The 17,953-nt window shown below is 38.0% G+C and overlaps 1 protein-coding gene across 5 annotated transcripts in view; it reads right to left on the reverse strand.

Moving 5' to 3' along the window:
• The window catches only part of TAFA2 (TAFA chemokine like family member 2), a 483,266-nt gene that overhangs the window by 54,022 nt on the left and 411,291 nt on the right, over positions 1-17,953 (reverse strand). For all 5 annotated transcript variants that reach the window (XM_082742525.1, XM_082742527.1, XM_082742528.1 and 2 more), the window contains exons 3-4: positions 3,154-3,306; positions 1,935-2,059 (exon numbers count right to left, since the gene is read on the reverse strand). In XM_082742525.1, the coding sequence (XP_082598651.1) occupies positions 1,935-2,059; positions 3,154-3,306 (278 nt within the window). The remainder of the gene's footprint in view (positions 1-1,934; positions 2,060-3,153; positions 3,307-17,953) is intronic.

The raw sequence follows: 17,953 nt of genomic DNA on the forward strand, positions 1-17,953 counted from the left end.
TTATAATGGAAACGAACGGGAGGAACTAGATGATGGTCTTCCTCTCTCACAAGTTCTCAGCCTCTCATCCATCTTGTTTAATTACATGATGAAAAGCACTTAAATGTGAAGCACTGCAGAGACTGAATTTTAAGTTTGGACCCTGAAAATATGGCACAGTAAGGAAGGAAGCAGCACTTCTTACACAATTTACTGTGGGAATTTAGATCACATGGTTTTGACCTTTTCATTTCAATGATCCAGAAAGTTAAAGATAACTTTAAAGGTCTACCTAATATGAATAGAATGAAAGGAAGCTTTCCTCACTATTACTTAAGAATAAGTTAAATTATCTAGTTTAAACTGCAGTTAAGAGATTGGGTTCTGGAATAACACTGCTTGGTTTGAACCCTGGCTTCCTTGTTCATTGGCTGTATGACCTTGGGAAGCCACTGAAGGTTTTGAAACTTTGGTTTACTCATCTGTAAAAAGGAGATAATAATATTATCTTCTTCACTGGGCTGTTAAGAGGATTAAATGAGCTCATTCACATGAAGTACTTTGTTCAGTTTATGGCATATGTTTTAAGTATCCAATAAATGTTAGCCTCCTCATGTCCATTGAAGTAATAAAAAACAGAGTTTAGAGTGTAGTTTTTGTTTTTTAATTTGCTTCAGAATCTCAGATCTTCAGTGAATTTCCATGAGTGCTATTTTGGACTAAGAATTTATAGTGTTAGGAAAGGAAATATATTCATTCTATAAATAACTTATAAGGGAATTTTATATTGCCAAGGTTGTTTTTAATAAATCAATATGGTTTATATCATGTGCTAACTGAATAATACAATTATTCTAATTAACTGATCATGCACTCTGTGGGTTTTGGAAAAGTATGTCAGCATTTAGCCAACAAAGAGAGTAATGAATAATAGGATAAAATATAAAGTTATTATTTCTGCTATTAGAAACTTAGTTGCTTTTGTGTATGTCTGAATAGCCAATGTGATCAACATGTTATTCAACAGACTGAATTATATATCTGATAGGATTCAAAAATAATTCTCTTGAATATGTCCAGAGAGGTTTAAAAAAAAAAAAACTGCCATTATGAAACAGTATGGTAAGTTAACTCGTCTCTGGTCTTATGTTACTTTTTATAAAATAAAATCTTATATCATTATTCTATTCTAGTCCCCAATTATCCAGTTCTAATCAATAGTCTGCTTTCCCCTCAAAGCAAATAGCAAAACAAGACAGAACTTTCATTTGCTGATTCTACAGAAAATTTAAATGCTGCCCATCCAGAATATCCACGGAGCTAATTAGGAAATCAAAGTTTAAAGCTAACCATTTTCACTTCTCTCCCATGTCCCAGAAGTCAATCATTGCAAGCTGAAATATATCACTGTCCGAAGAGTATTCTTTTCATATTGGCCCTGAGATTTAGAAACTCTTCTTCATAACTCATTACAAGGTTAACCATTAGAAAACCATTTATTGACCCAGAAATCAGGAAGATCAAAATAATTACTTTCATAAAAATGAAAGACTCTTAGTTGGGAAATTGTATCGAGTCATGTATAAAATAAATTTTCCCCCCCAGAATATATTCAAATTACTGTCCGTTAGAAGAATAAAAGATTGGGGTCACCTTCTCAGCATTTAACATGCATCTTCAGGGGGTTTCTCATCACTGTCAGTATCTCATGAAGGGGAACACGCAACATTAATTCATTAAATAACATGACAGTTGATGGCAATCTACAGAAGATGCTATTCTGAGTAAAATTAAAATGTGTTGTGAAAAAAATGAATTAGGAAGAAAATGGAAGGGTGTAGTATGGAAAACTATACTCTTCGTTGTACAACCATCACTTAACAATGTTACTGTGCATGTCCACAGTCTATGAATTCAGAGACATTTTTGCTTTCCCAAGCTAGCTGTCCACTTACCCTAGTTGTTTTCACTTTATTCCCAGAGGAACAGCTCCATCCTTTCCGATCTGGAAGAACTTTACATTCCTCTCCCTCAAGACATGGCTGCATATGGCACCACCATTTCTGTTCCACTATTGAAGCTACAGGAGATTTAAAAAAAAAATCAATTCAATGTTTTCTATTTGGGCTAGTTAATTCTCTGTGTGCACTTTTAAAGAAGAACAAAGGACACCGATTTTTCCCAATAGTGGTGAAGACTGGGTTTTGAAGCATGCTTCTCTTTTTGTCCAAAGGGGCTAAATCCTTCTAGATTTTCTGACTAAAAGAATTTTTATTTTAAATTTTCATTTATTGTGGCAAGAACACTGAACATGAGCTCCAGCCTCTTAACTAATAATATTGTTAATTAGAAGCACATTATTGAAGGATATTTTCCTGTGAATGTACAGGCTTCATGAAAACTAATATAGTGGGAAGAAACTTATGTAGACATATGCATGCACTGATTCACCTAAAAATATAAGACAATGAACCTACTACCAGTTTAGAATCAACATTTTAGAATTAATGTAATACTTCCCACAAGTAGGCTAAAATTAGAATATTAGCATTAATGTAATTTTTTTTAATTGTGGGCAGTAACCATCATCACAAGGAATGAGCCATGCTAATAGGAATACTTAAATTATTTTTTATGGTAAGAGTAATTAAGTAGACCCATACAAAGATGTATGTCCTATTGTAATTAGGTGAACCCTCTAATAAAAAAATTAACATTTTGATGGATCTCCATAAAAATCAATATTTCATGTTAAGTCAAATTACAAATTCACTTATCTGTATGGTGCTTATATTTTCATTCTTAGGAACCACCCATGGGTTTACATCATCATACTGTTTAAGCCTTTATTTTCTCTTCCCAATTAATTTATACACACACACACACCTTTCACTGGTAAATTAGTATTTGATGGTATCAAAGTAGGAAGCACATGGACTTGTTGGAACCTCCCTAGAATGCCTTTCGTTATAAAACTGAATAAGGTCTTAGACCTCCTTCTAGAGGATTTTAGATTTCAGAATGCCCCTCCCCCTGATCAATAATTTCTCATTAACCACATGATTTATGGTATGATCCCTCAGGATTGACCACAGTCAACAGTATTATAGTGGATTTCCAGGTCTACCCAGTCCCCACCTATATGACCACCATGAGCAATGGAAGAAGTCGTACCATCCACACAAGATGGAGCTGCTCGCGTGGTGCCTGCCACCTGCCCGGGGAAGCAGGAGCACTTGACTGTTTGTGATCGCTCTTCTATCTTGTTCTTATTACAGCATCTGTGGAGTGCCACCACTTCGCAAGTGCCCGTTTTAACATGATGAGCTGCACAAACAAAAATAAGAGATAAGACAACATTGAGAAAGCTTTGGCTTCTCCCCCCCCCTTTATAATTAGATGTACATTAAATATAGCTCTATAACAGATTCCCCCATGCATGAAACTAGAAATACAATGATGCTGACTCCATAATGCAGATTTGATTTCTTTTCTAAATGTGCAAGGACCATTTCTATCAGTAAATGCTTGGTGAAGCAGGAACAATTAGTGACCAGATTAGAATGAGCTGTAAAACAGTCTGAAATATAGAGACAATATGTGGCATCATCAAAAACCACTACTTATTTGCATATGACTTTTTTGTCCAACATGTTAATCAAAGAAAGGCAAACCCTTTGACAAGGTGCCCTGCAATGGTGCAAAAAGCAGACCTATTCTCAAAGTGGTGGGTTAGGGGAGGGTTAAGGTTATGTTTTTCTTCTAGGGGTAAGCACAGAAGCCAGACAGGGAACCTCTTTTCAGGAAGCAAGGAGGTAAAGGGTGGAACCCATCTCCTCAGTATTCCTCTGCCCAGTTTCCCTGGGAATTAACTAACGGGATTCTTGAAATTGCTGCCATTTTCCTAGAAGTCCCAGGCAGTTTCAGCCCCTAAAATCTTTTCTTCCCATCTTGCCACCAACAACCATAGCCAGAATGTGGATGGATTTATATCTAGCCTGGGAGACCCATCCAATAAGCTGCAAGGCTTCCCCCACCCAGCCACTTAACCTGGCAGTAAGGCTCCTGAATGGTTGGATACTTGGGACTTGTGGACCTCACTTATCACATTAGGGCAGGTTTTTAGTTTGCCTTCTTTTTCTTTCTTTTTTTGGGGGGTGGGTGTAGCATTTCACCTTCAAAGTATTAACCCTACTTTGGAACAATAAAGTAGAAGTTTTATATGCTAAAAATAAGTTTAAAATCAAATATCTTTTGAAACACAATCCTTTCAGAAATTTTTAAAAATGTGATATAAAAACCAGATCTGAAATTATTTAATAATACAAACATATTGAGGCCCATTTTATAGAGATCAATACATCATATATTTATATTAATCTTCCCCTTGGGGATGAATATTACTGTGCAAACAGGTTAGACTTCTTCCTTAGATCTTGTAAGAGAGAAAAAAATCACACATATTGTCCATTCCTCCATGCAAGACCAAGAAACTTGGGTGTGACATATGACTTTGACATGGGATTCTTGAACTGTCAAGAGATACCATTTCCAGTGCCGCAAAGATTTTCCCACCACTGTAGATACAAATGGGGATTTCTCTGTGTTTGATTGAAACACAAGTCTATCTCTGTGAAAGTTAAAAGTTTGAGAGTCAGACTCTTGTGCTCTAGAAAATATTTTCTTAGCTAAGGATGATTCGGTTTGGTTTAATTTATTGAGTGTTTTGCATTGTATTGTACAAGTCATTATGCTAACTCTTTGTACCGTACTTAATCACATTTTAATTGAGTCAATATCATACCTCAGGTATGGTTCTGAGTACTAGGGATATAACCATAAAAAGGAGGGACACAGTGCCTACCTTCAGAGAGGTCATATTCCTGTGTAGAAAACAAATTATAAACCCCTGTGAATGCTTAAAAAAAACTAGATTTTAAGCTTCTGGAAGGAACTGCAGTAAAGAGAGATTAAGCAAGAGGGAAGGAGAGTGTATTTTTATGAGGGCCGGAGAAGACCTCTGTAAGGTCATCTGAATGATGACCTGAGATGAGAGGGAAGCATCCATTATGAGGATCTAAGAAAGGAAGAGTATTCCAAAGAGAAGGAGCAACAAATGACAGGGAGCTGAAATGGGGAAATGTGTGGTGTATTCCTAGGACGGTCTCGGTCATCTGGGTGGCAATGGCGTGGTTGAGCAATTGCGAGGTCTAGGGAACTGTGTTCAGAAATGTGTCTTCTTCAATTTCTTTCATGAGTGCCCTCCAATTGCACTACTGGGTATTTACCCCAAAGATACATATGTAGTGAAAAGAAGGGCCATCTGTACCCCAATGTTTATAGCAGCAATGGCCACAGTCGCCAAACTGTGGAAAGAACCAAGATGCCCTTCAACGGACGAATGGATAAGGAAGATGTGGTCCATATGCACTATGGAGTATTATGCCTCCATCAGAAAGGAGGAATACCCAACTTTTGTAGCAACATGGACAGGACTGGAAGAGATTATGCTGAGTGAAATAAGTCAAGCAGAGAGAGTCAATTATCATATGGTTTCACTTATTTGTGGAGCATAACAAATGACACGGAGGACATGGGGAGATAGGGAGGAGAAGGGAGTTGAGGGAAACTGGAAGGGGAGGTGAACCATGAGAGACTATGGACTCCGAAAAACAATCTGAGGGTCTTGAAGGAGCAGAGGTGGGAGGTTGGGGGAACGAGGTGGTGGGTATTAGGGAGCGCACATATTGCATGGAGCACTGGGTGTGGTGCAAAAACAATGAATACTGTTACACTAAAAAGAAAAAAAAATGTGGGAAAGTGGAGTAGGGACTGGTAGGCTATAATAAAGGAACTGGATTTTACTCATGTCACAAGGGAAATACTCTGGGTAGATATGACACCTCATTAAATGCTTTAGAAATTTGCTCAGACCGCCTTTAAAGAATGGGTTGAAGAAGCAGGAGGGAGAGGAGGAAGACCAGTCATGAAGAGGCTGCAAGAGCCTGGGGACAGAGGATGACTGAGGCTACACTAACAACAGCAGAGCTGGGGAGAAGCAGCAGATTAGGAACAGTCCTCTGCAGAGCTGGTTCGACTTGCTATTAGCCTGAACATGAGCTCTGTGGGAAGGGGGAATGGGGTCACTCCTCAGTTTGTCCTGAGCAGTTAGAAGTGGGTGGTTCTGCAAACTGGTGTTTGCCAAAGAGGAGGTGGATAGGGGGTGAATAAAAAAGGTGAAAAACACATTGATCATGATGAGCCCTGATTAATGGGTAGAACTGCTGAATCATGATATTGTATACCTGAAACTAATATCACACTGTATGTTATTTATACATGAACTCTGGGGGGGAGGGGGCGGGGGGGGGGTGGTTCTGGCAGATAGAAAAGGCCTGGGAATAGGGAGTTTGACAAAAGCTGGGTTGGGTTAAAATACCTGTAGCTCTGTGCTGTCAGTGTTAAATTTGAGACTATTAAAAGGCACCCAAGTAGTGATATAAATCGGCAACAACATTTGTGAAATGGAGCTTTGAGAAGAGACTTCGGGTGCAGATACACACTTAAGAAATCCAGGCTTGGGGTGCCTGGGTGGTTTAGTGGGTTAAGCCGCTGCCTTCGGCTCAGGTCATGATCCCAGGATCTTGGGATCCAGCCCCGCATGGGGGCTCTCTGCTCAGCAGGGAGCCTGCTTCCTCTTCCCTCTCTGCCTGTCTCTCTGCCTGCTTGTCACCTTTCCCTGTCAAATAAATAAATAAATAATTAAAAAAAAAAAAAAAAAGGAAAGAAAGAAAAAGAAATCCAGGCTCACAGGTGATCACAGACTGAACCACAGACTGAACCAAATAATCTTGAAAGATTGCCAAAAGAGTAGAAGGGAAACAGTTCCTTCAAACCTCAGTCTGAAATGGGGAGCCAGCAATAGAGACCAGCAAGGAAATACCAGCACATGAGGAAATACAATGAGAACATGGGATGAAAGCATGGAAAACCAAAAAATAAAATGTTTCAAGAAGGAGTGATCCATCAGCTGTGGGGGGTGCTGCTGAAAGGTTCAATAAACAAAGAGAAGTCCCTGTCCATTAAAAAAGTAAGACCATGTACTAATTAAGAGCATAGCCTTTAAAACCAGAGTAGCTGCATTCAAATCTGAACTCCTGCTAACAGCTGCGTGACCTTGGGCAAGTTATTTAGGATCTCTGAGTAGCATTTTTTTCCCCTTTCTAAAAGAGGAATATTAACAGCACCATCTTTACAGGGTTGGTTTGAGGATGAAATGAGTTAATAGGCCTCAAGTACTTAGAGCCCCGCCTGCCTCATAGTAGGCTCTCTGTGTTAGCTATTGTTGGCATTTGATCACAGTAAAAATCATTTTAGTGGCGTGATGAAAATAAAAGCATGATTAAAGTAAGTTTCCTGGAGAATAGGATGTAAAACTGGGCAATTATACAAATTTCCTCCAAGAAGCTTTTCTGTTAAGGGAAGAAGGACGCAAGCAATAGCCAGAATGAAGCATGGTGTCAAGGGAATCTTTTTTAATGAATGCCGTAACGGCGTGCTTGCTTGCTGGAATGATCTGGTAGAGAAATGCACAATATAGGAAAGAAAATAGGTAATTACAAAAGAATGTTCTTGAGAAGGAAAAAGGAATTGAGATTCAGGGCACTTGGGGGGTTGACAATAAACTGATGTGGAAATAATCCATTTTAACAAGAGTAAAGGTGGGATGTGTAGCCACAGAAGCAGGTAGGTGTGAATGGATTAGGTGGTGAGGAGATGAGGCAGTTTCTTATCTGATTTCACCTATTTTTTCTATGACATATGAGAGAGGACTGAAAAGAAGAAAGCAGATATAAAACAGGTCTCTCAGAAAGAGGCAAAGTAAATTTCCTGGGACGGAGTGGTGGGATCGCCTGCAGGGAGTTGGCTGGAACACTCTAAACAGCAGAGGATGGGAAAAGGTGGGGGATTTCAGAGCAGCGTGAGATGAACATCTCTTTGACCATTACTGGGGATACTTGGAATTCTGATAGTGATTTAGGGAAAGAAAGCTGTAGGTCACGAGGTCAGTCCTACTAATCTTTGGAGAGAATCCAGGCTGACGACGAGATTACTAGGGCTTCTTGAGATACTGATGCTATTCAGCCCAGCACTTAGCTGAGACAGCTCTGGGGACAGCCTGAGGTGGCAAGAGTTCTGTTCTCTTTCACAGTATGGCAGCACCAGGGAGGACACAGTGACATTCCACTGACCTCTCCCCTGGGAGGAGAGGCACTGTTTCAGCACCCACAAAGGCCATTTCACTACTTGTTATAAGGAGGTTTTATCACACATTGGAAAGGAATGGGCAGGTGAAAACTCTGCATCTGGTTTCCCCTTGCCAATGCTAGTACCAAAATTCATTTCTACCTTTCTTGAAGTATAGAAGGATAAAGCAGTTGTAGTAACCATTGATAAACATTAGTGCCGTTCACCAAATATTTCTGGCTCTCTCCCTTCTGGATACATGGTAATATTGTACTTCTTCACTCCATTAACCTTAAGTGTGGTCACATGACTTGCTTTGGCCAAGGAAGTGAAAGCTGAAGTAACAAAGGTCACTTATGAGCAATAGCAAAGGATATCAGTTTGTGTGGCTGCTTAAGAGATAGTGTGTGAGTCATCACATTTTCCCCCACCAGCCCAAGCAACCAAGTATGTTCCTGATCCTAGAAACTATATCAACCGGAGTCTTCCACTGAAGAGACCTGAAATAGAGTTTCCACCAACCATGATGGACCTATGAATGAGAAATAAGCCTTAAGCTGTTATAAGCCTCTAAAATTTTGAGGTGGTTTTTGTTACTGTTTCAAAACTTAGCTCACCCGAGGACATAGAAATACTTTCTACTGCTTCCTAGCTTGTTTAGTAGGATATATTTTTCCCAAACGCATTAAGTAGAGGATAAGCCAGTAAAGCATGGTATTTCAAAATATATTATTCTAGCTTGTGTAAGTCAATGCAAAAGGAATATTTTTAAAAAACGTTTGGAGAAAATGTTTGGGGATGTCTGGGTGGCTCAGTTGGTTAAGTACCTGTCTTGGGCTTGGGTGATGATCCCAGGATGGAGCCAAACGGGGGCCCCCATGCTCAGCAGAAAACCTGCTTCTCCCTCAGTTTGCTGCTCCCCCTGCTTGTGCTTTCCCTTTCTCTCTGACAAATAAAATCTTAAAATAAAGAAAAATGTTTATATCGTTTAAAGAAATGTAAACAGTCATTCCACAATTGGATACTTACTTTGGCTAAGTTTGGTTTGCGAGGACTCTTGTGAAGAAAGTATGCTTTCTAGTTTGAGGAGAAGGGAGGAAAGAATGATGCCCATAAGGTGTAATGAAGAGGAGGGTAAAGTAGGAGCTGCCCAGGGAAAACTGACAGACATGTCCTCCTCTTCAGAGCACATGATACTAAACGTGAACAGATTAATAATGAAGCTGACCAGGAAGAGCAAGCCTGACAGACACAGGTTTTGCTGCCATGACCTTTCCCTTCATTGAAGAAAGAAAAGAAAATGTACAGGCGTACAGGTAGAATTCCTGGTGAAAAATGGGACTTAATAAAAAAAAAATCTCAGCCTCTGTTCTTACTAAAACTGAAGTTGAAAGCTTTTTTGTGGAGGAATGAGAGAGGGATAATCTTTTTAAAATAGAACAGATGATAGGTAAGTAGATGGATGGGTAATATTATCCTCAAAGAGTTTAAGGCATGGGTAGGAAGAATATTGACTTCAGTATGTTTTAATATATGCCAAGTGAAACAAGATACCTCAAAACAGAGAACTGAACCTTCTAGCAGAATTTAGTTCACCTGAGCAAGGCATAAGTGTACATATGTAGAGTGTTCTTTCTTGTCTACATATCTTAACTTCTTAGGATAACCAGATTCTTGTAGACAAAGACTAATTTTTCATGTAAACTGTTCAGCATGTGGTATGTGTTTAATAAATGGTAAACAAGCAATTTAAGAAGGTAAAACTAATTCCTGTGGTTTTCCTTTAAAAGGTTAATGAGACTGTAGGAAATTCCAGCAGTTACTGCAATTCTCTATATAGATTCAGACAGAGCTCATGATAAACTAAACTAATCAAATATTAGGGCTTTCCAAATTAACAGAATAGGCTTCACAGACAGTTAGCATCATATTAAAATGATGCAAGAACCCCAGGAGAAGATTTAAATGAAAAAAGAACAAACAAATAATTTTCTTCATGTCACAATTCCCAAGTCATTAACAAATGAACAAAAACCACGTTTCTTGTCGTCTGTGTCGTTGCCTGGATGTGATGCATGAACACCAAGGGTTGCCTCCTACATTTTTGTGAAAGGACGGGAGAGACACAGAGGTTTAATTCTTATAAAAATGGGGATACTGAGGGGTGCCTGGGTGGCTCAGTGGATTAAGCCACTGCCTTCGGCTCAGGTCATGATCTCTCGGGGTCCTGAGATTGAGCCCGCATGGGGCTCTGTGCTCAGCAGGGAGTCTGCTTCCTCCTCTCTCTCTGCCTGCCTCTCTGCCTTCTTGTAATCTCTCTTTCTCTGTCAAATAAATAAATAAAATCTTTAAAAAAAATGGGGATACTGAATTTTACCCAGCTCTAATTGTGGCCTTCCAGAATTATCACCCTATGTCTCATTTCAACAATAAGATCATTAGCCCTTGAGTGCCCCCAGAAATGTTCCCTTAAGATACTGCCTCTTAAAACATGTCTCAAGATTTCTGAAAAGTTTTCTAAAGTTATTGTGACTGGTATATTCTCCCTGGAAGGCATCTTAGCCAAAACGTTTGTTGTTTTCAACTGCTTTTTCACCGACCGAAAGGAACTTCTACAGAGGGAAAAGTCTGAATTAAATAAGATTTTGTTCATATGCTTACATAGATTTTTAAAAACTATATGCCCACATGCATAATTATAATTACATATATCCATGTATATTTATACATGTGTTACTATGATCACATTTTATTCATCACCTGTGAACTATAAATGCATAGGTATGAAAAATTGGTACTTAGTAGAATAATATTTATGCATATCATTTCACCTTGAGTAGTGGTTGCTGGCCTTAGGTTAATAAGAGCACAAAACTTTGCATATCACATTCTGTACATATGAATCATTCATTCACTCTGGAAACGATGTATAAGATGATGACAGTTGCTACCATTTATTGAATATTCACTGTATGCCAAGCATATGAAACTGCTTTTAAATTGTATAGCATTACTTAAATATTAATTCTCTTTGTTTTTTACTATTAATGTAATTAGTGAATACACAACGATAGAACATAAAAGTTACAAAGACATAGCTGCTAGGGAAAATTATCTACATTTTCTAAAAGTTCTGATTTTGCATTTAAAAAAATCTATAAACATACTTGTGTTGACATGAGATGCATGTAAAAAAATATTTAATTTGACACTTAAACTACAGAAAAGAGTAAATTCAGCATCAAGTTGTGAATTTGTTCCTGCTTGGTTTCCTTTCCATTAGATTTCAGCTCTTATTTGTATTCTGATTTGTCTCATTGATTCTAAAATTTTGTTTGTCTCCGTACACTCCTATTTAATAGTTTTACCCAGCTTGACTAGCTCCCCAGAGAGGCTGCATTACACCTTCTAAGCAGAAATAAAGCATCACCTACATGCACCAATAGACATCTGAAATGCAGGCTAGTTAGTGGATTTAGGTTGCTGTAAATCACTTTGAATGGAAAAAATGTGCTGAAACAAAAACTTTTTGAGACAGCTAATTTCTCACTTTAATTCATTAGAATGAGAAAATAGGGCACATTTTTAGACTTTCATGCTGAAGCAATCTAATTAAAAGAAATGGCTATTTAAAGAGCTCAATGAAATTTCAAAAGTTCACATAATTTATGAAGTCAAAATGATCAGGGAGGAAATAGCAAAGTGCTGATGACATTTTTACAGAGTCTGTTTTCTAAAACTGCTCCATTTTTACATGAAAAAAATAAAAACATGGGGGGGAAAGATTGCCACTAACGGATAATAACCCTAATAATGAATGGTAAGTCTCTATTAACAAAAGCAAGCTCTCAACCAGATGATGTCCCCCAGTCTGTTTTAAGAGAAAGAGGCAGAACAGAAGATTCACTCTTGAGAGAATTTTAGACTCATTGCCCCACAGCTCAATCATGAACGTCTTCTACATCTTCTAAATGAGAATTGGTGTTGAAGAAGGCAAGTCTCACAGAAGAGTAGTCCCTTTATAAACTACCAGAACTTCTGCTTGTAATTTGTGTCTCAAAAACAGGAACTGGACAAATCAAATACATCCGTCTGGAAATTTGAACCTAAAGTCACAGACCTGCCATATGGAAAGGAATATGTTGCGTTAGAAGTGAGGTGACTCAGGGAGAGATGGGTCTATACCTCATAGTGATGGGACTCCAAGGAAGTAGGCAGAAGAAGGAACTAAGCACAGATACAAAAAGATGTCAGAGGTAAGACAGTAGGGAGTCCCATAAGCTGTCCTGGTGTTTGCCCTTCCCCAGGGCTTCCTGAAGTTTTCCAGAATTCCTGAAATATTTTATACAGTAGATTTCAACGAACCTCTTTTTTCATGAGGTAATTTGATGAGATCTCTGTACTTTGACCCCCAAAAATGTGCTGACTAGGGTAATTCTCCTTTTTTAAACTAAAGTTATTAATTAACAAAAGCTAATTATCAAGCAGAAGTATCTCTGTCACCACTTTTAAGGGCAGGGGACAAGTTTCTACCTTCAAAGTAGGATCCAGGAAGTGCACAACCCAACAGTCTCCCTTTCTACATTTCCTTCAGTGTGAAAAGTGACATTTCCAGAGATGACCCCAAAGCTATCTCGGATTCCTCAGACAGGAAAATCTCCATTGTGCTTTTTAAAAGGTTTCTAATGTCAAAGATTTAAAAGCAGATTTTCTGCTTAATTCCAAATTGCATATACAGGAAAACTGTGAAGAATCCGAACATCCCCAGTTCCTATAAACTGTAAGAGTCATGCTGTTCTTTTATGATTAATCAGATTCCTGTAAGTGTCCCTTAAAGGGAGGGCAGTGCAGCCCAAGTGCTTCTTGAGGAAAATCACATGTTGAGTGGAAAAAGCAGTAAAAAGAAAGATGGGGTATTTGGGCTCTCCTGCATAGTTCTCTGAGCCTGAAGAGTGTACTATGGAGTAGGTCATTAAGGTCTCTGAGTATCTTTCCTCTTCTGCAAAATGAAAAAATCAGACTAGTCTTAGCATTAGCATTCCAAGTTCCTTCCAATCTAAAATTCTGTAAATTTCTGAAATGATTAAGTTGCATTATAATGGGTACAATACATTAGACCTATCAAAAAAGGAGAGTCAAAGTAAAAGATCTTGTACTGCTTCAAAGTAATGTCAGTTACTTCATTAAGTCACTAAATTTAATGAGAAACAGAGAAGGGAGTTTGTATGAAGTCAAAAATCTTAACTACACAGAAATAATATGCACTATAAAGTCAACCTGCATCCTAAAGTTAACCTGCTTTATGTACAAAACCATTTAATTAGTGCCAATTCCATGAGAGCGATCAAGTCCAAAAGGTACTAGAGCATAGTGGTTTGAGTGAGGATTCTGTTGCCAAATGTTCGAGGCTCAGATCCCAGCTCCCAAAGTGAGTGCCTAACTATTCACCAAGCCTCCTTTTTCTTTTCTTCTGGGCATACAACTGGACGACTCTTTCTTGTATGTGACACATAGAAGGTAGGCAGAAGTTATATTTCTTCAGGACCAGACCTGTGAAAGCCTCCTACTGTGTCAGCCACTCTACCTCTTCATCTTTCAGACATCAGTGCCAGAGGTGATCCAGAAGAGCCACCAACAGCCTGGATCCCTGAATAACAACATCAAAGAGAGATCCAGCCTCTGACACTGACTGGCTTCACATGCACAAGAAAGAAGCTATGTTGAATCAAGCTATGTTGACTAAATCTCAAGCTATGTTGAGATTTAGAGAGATATCTGTTACAATAGCAAGTATTAATGAATATGCAATAATATTCCTATTAATGGACCTAGGAAGGAGGGAAGTATAGTCCAGATGCGTTTTTTTTTTTTTTTTAAGATTTTTTCTTTCTTTATCTGACAGAGATCACAAGTAGGCAGAGAGGCAGGCAGAGAGAGAGGAGAAAGCAGGCTCCCTGCAGAGCAGAGAGCCCGATGTGGGGCTCTATCCCAGGACCCTGGGATCATGACCTGAGCCGAAGGTAGAGGCTTAACCCACTGAGCCACCCAGGTGCCCCAGTCCAGATGCCTTTTAAGGGAATTTATACAGTGAATAAAAAGAGCAGTGCTATGGTCTGAATGTGTATGTTCCCACGAAATTCAAATAAATGTTAAAAACCTAATGCCCAAGGTGATGGTATTAAGAGGTATCACCTCTGAAAGGTGATTACGTTCACTGCGGATACTAGAGAGGTCCCTGAGAGCTTGCTCACCCCTTCTGCAGTGTGAGGATACAACATGAAATCAGCCAACTAAAGGAGGGCCCTCACTGTACCACACCGCCACCCTGACCTTCGATTTCCAGCCTCTGGAACTGTGAGGAATACATTTCTTTTGTTATAGGGCACCCAGTCTCTGGTATTTTGTTATAGCAGGCTGAATGGACTCATAAAGAGAGAGCAAAAAGATAGCCTCCGAAGGAATTATTTCAACTCTCTACACGTAAATTCCCCATCTGTAAAATGATAATTATAATATCATCTACCATAAAGGGTTGCAATGAGGATCAACTGAATCGACATTCCCAATGATGCTTATATTTGATGAAGAATAAATGTTAGGTATAATTAGTATGGAGGCTAAGACAACCTTCCTTAGACCCTTGAATCTGCTTATACAATGCAGAGATCTGAGACAATCATCAATTTGTAGAGACTTAAAGAATAATAGAGATAAAATCCTACCTTGCCGTTTTACATTACAAAAAGGAAATTCATGGTTAGAAAACATCTACAGTTTTCACTGATTCCAGATCACACAGCTATAGAGTGGCAGATCCATAATTAGAACTCAGCTCTCTTAATTTCCAAGTTCAATGTCACTTTGATTACCTAACCACCACATCTTGTTCACCACATTCCTCTCATTCTACCCCCATGTGCCTCCTCAATTTCCATGCCTTGCACAACCACAAGGGGCCTGAACTGCTATCCCTACTGCTAGCATGTTCCCTTACACACACATAAACATATGCATTCTACTATGGTAGATCTTCCTAGAATTAAGCCCAGGGTATAAACAAGTCCTGGCTCTTCATTTTTTGTAGGATAAATTCATACTCTTGGCAAACTACAAGCATCCTTTCATGGGCCCATTTCTGACATTTTCAGCCTCAATTTCCTAGGCACTCTAGCAGCACACCCCACTAAGATCCTATCTTTAGGATCTGATTCTCTCTTTGCTTTGGCTACCTGTCACTCTTCTATCCCAGCCCACTGTTTACCTCCAGGAAACATCTACCCCATCTTTCAGATTCATAACATCACAACACTTGCTCTATGAATCTGTTAATCAACGCTCAGGTAGACTGAACCACTCTGTCCTCTGATTAACATTTTCTTACTTATTCTGCAATACCTCTAACAGTTTTCTCTGTTTACTTTTTATATCTCTGTTTCCCTCTACTAAATTGTGAGACCCAAATTCATGATTATGTATCACTGAATCCCCAGCTTGAGGCACAGTTTGAGAGCCATAATAGAAAAATCAATATGCTTGATGAATAAATGAATAAATAAATGGATTACTACAAGGGTTCTCAAAAGAGGGGGGAAAAAACAGTAAATTTAATCATTTTTCCAAGTCCAGGCTTAGATGAACTTATTAGAAATTGTAAAAACATTTGACCTTGCTATTTTGTGGCTGTGTGTGTTTATATGCTTAATTTTGTTATACAGGAGAGCCAAGTCGGGTTTCAGGAGGAGAGATACAGTCAATGAGCCCTGGATTAGGAAGGTGGAAAGCCTTAGCTTCTATTTATAGTACTACCATGAACTACTTAATCTTTGGTAAATCGGTTAATCTCCCTAAGTCACAATTTATTATCTACAAAATAAGGAAGTTAGCCATATATGACAGAAGATGTAATATCATGTAGTAAAGAAAAAGAGTATGATGTCAGCTAAAAGTATCTCAGCCAGTAACATTTGTACATAATAGAAGAAACTTCCCGCATAGTCAATGAAAGCTTATTCATCTGAGTAGTAGGACATTGTACCCTGCCACCAGAATACCTTGGTTTTAGTCCCATATTGGTCAGGACAATTCTTCGAAAAACCACTTTACTTATTTGGAATTTAGTTTCCTCAACTGCAAAATTCGAAGGCTCTCTAAGTATTTTTTCCTCTCTAAAACTGTATTCTCTGGTGTGCTATGCACAAATTTAGAGGGATAGAGGGACTAAAGTCATTTAATTTTAAGAGATGATTATCCCCTAAGACAAGGATAACCTTTACTGTTTCCTATATCTAATTTTGCAGATTCATAATTCCATACCCCACTGTATCCTAAGAGGTTTTCTATATCTGGGGTGCTCTTTAAAGACAGCAAGACACCCACAAACAGAAGAAATCAGTATTGTTCAAGAATGAACAAAATCTTTGCCTTTCAACAATATCTTTCTCACATATGGAAGATTTGCTTTGTTCCCAGCGAATAACATGAAAAGCAAATTTAGATTATCTTTCCTCTACACTTCAGCAATTTCAATATGGAACATCCAGGTTCTGATTGTCAGTCTAGATCAAAAGGATATAAATCATCAGTGAAATCATTAAGGAAGACTATTCAAGACTTTCTTTTTGTTTTTAGAAGATGCTAGTAACTCTTTGAGAAATTACATACCATCCTACCCTTTCACTGGATAAGGATTTTACATTGTTCCATCAATTAAGCTTTTTGTTGTTGTTGATAGCTTCTGAAAAATGTCCTCTTAAAAAATGACTTGAGAATTCATTAATGATGCAAAATACAAATTAGAACAGAGAAGTCACAAAGTATAATGAGAAGATCACTGGTGGATGTGTTAGAATATCCACACTTTCATTTGTGCTCCATTACTAGCTAACCAAGAGAGCTCTGCCAACTCATTCACACACTGAAGCTTCGTCCAGTGCTGACTCAGTACCAGGCATTGCGTTGTCTCTCCAGAATATAAAACCAAAGGAAAAACCCTTCCTGCTTTCAGAGAGCTTAGAAGGCTGTAGAGGAGGGCACCAAGTATGCAAAAAGGAAACAAAGTGATAAAAGAGGACATGATGAAAAGAGCCACAGAATGTACTTTTTTTTTAATAAAAAAGTCAGTTCCACCCAGTGAGGGGCATGCAGGAAATAATTTATTTACAAATAAATAAATAATTTATTTCTTTATAAATAATATTTATAATATATAAATATTATATAAATTATATATATTATAGATAATATATAATATATAAAATATAAATATTATATAAATAATATAAATAATTCTTTATAAATAAATATTCTTATAAATAACTTACAAATAAAGAAATAATTTGTAAAGTAGATGATGCTTCATTTGCATTTTGCAAGATGCCTGAAAATTGACAAGTGAAGTCAGCAGTATTGGCCTCACTCAGTTTCCTGATCTAGACTGCATGTCTCCAAGTTACCTGTGATTTTAAATTTATGTAATTTTATGTACATCCTTAATAAAAGCACAGAAAGGTATATGTTTGCATTTTGTTTCCATAGGTATACATTTAATCATAGCACATATATCATCCCAAACCTGACTGTTTTGCTTACATAGGTGTATATTTAACCATAGGACATATACCACCCAGAACCCTATATTGAAATACTTCTAATATAGAACGTTCTAAAATACTTATCTTGCTTTTGTAAACCACATCTTCTAAATGTCATTTAACTCTTCAAGCTTAAT

Source organism: Mustela nivalis (genome assembly GCF_964662115.1).
Source record: "Mustela nivalis genome assembly, chromosome: 7".
NCBI lineage: Eukaryota > Metazoa > Chordata > Mammalia > Carnivora > Mustelidae > Mustela > Mustela nivalis.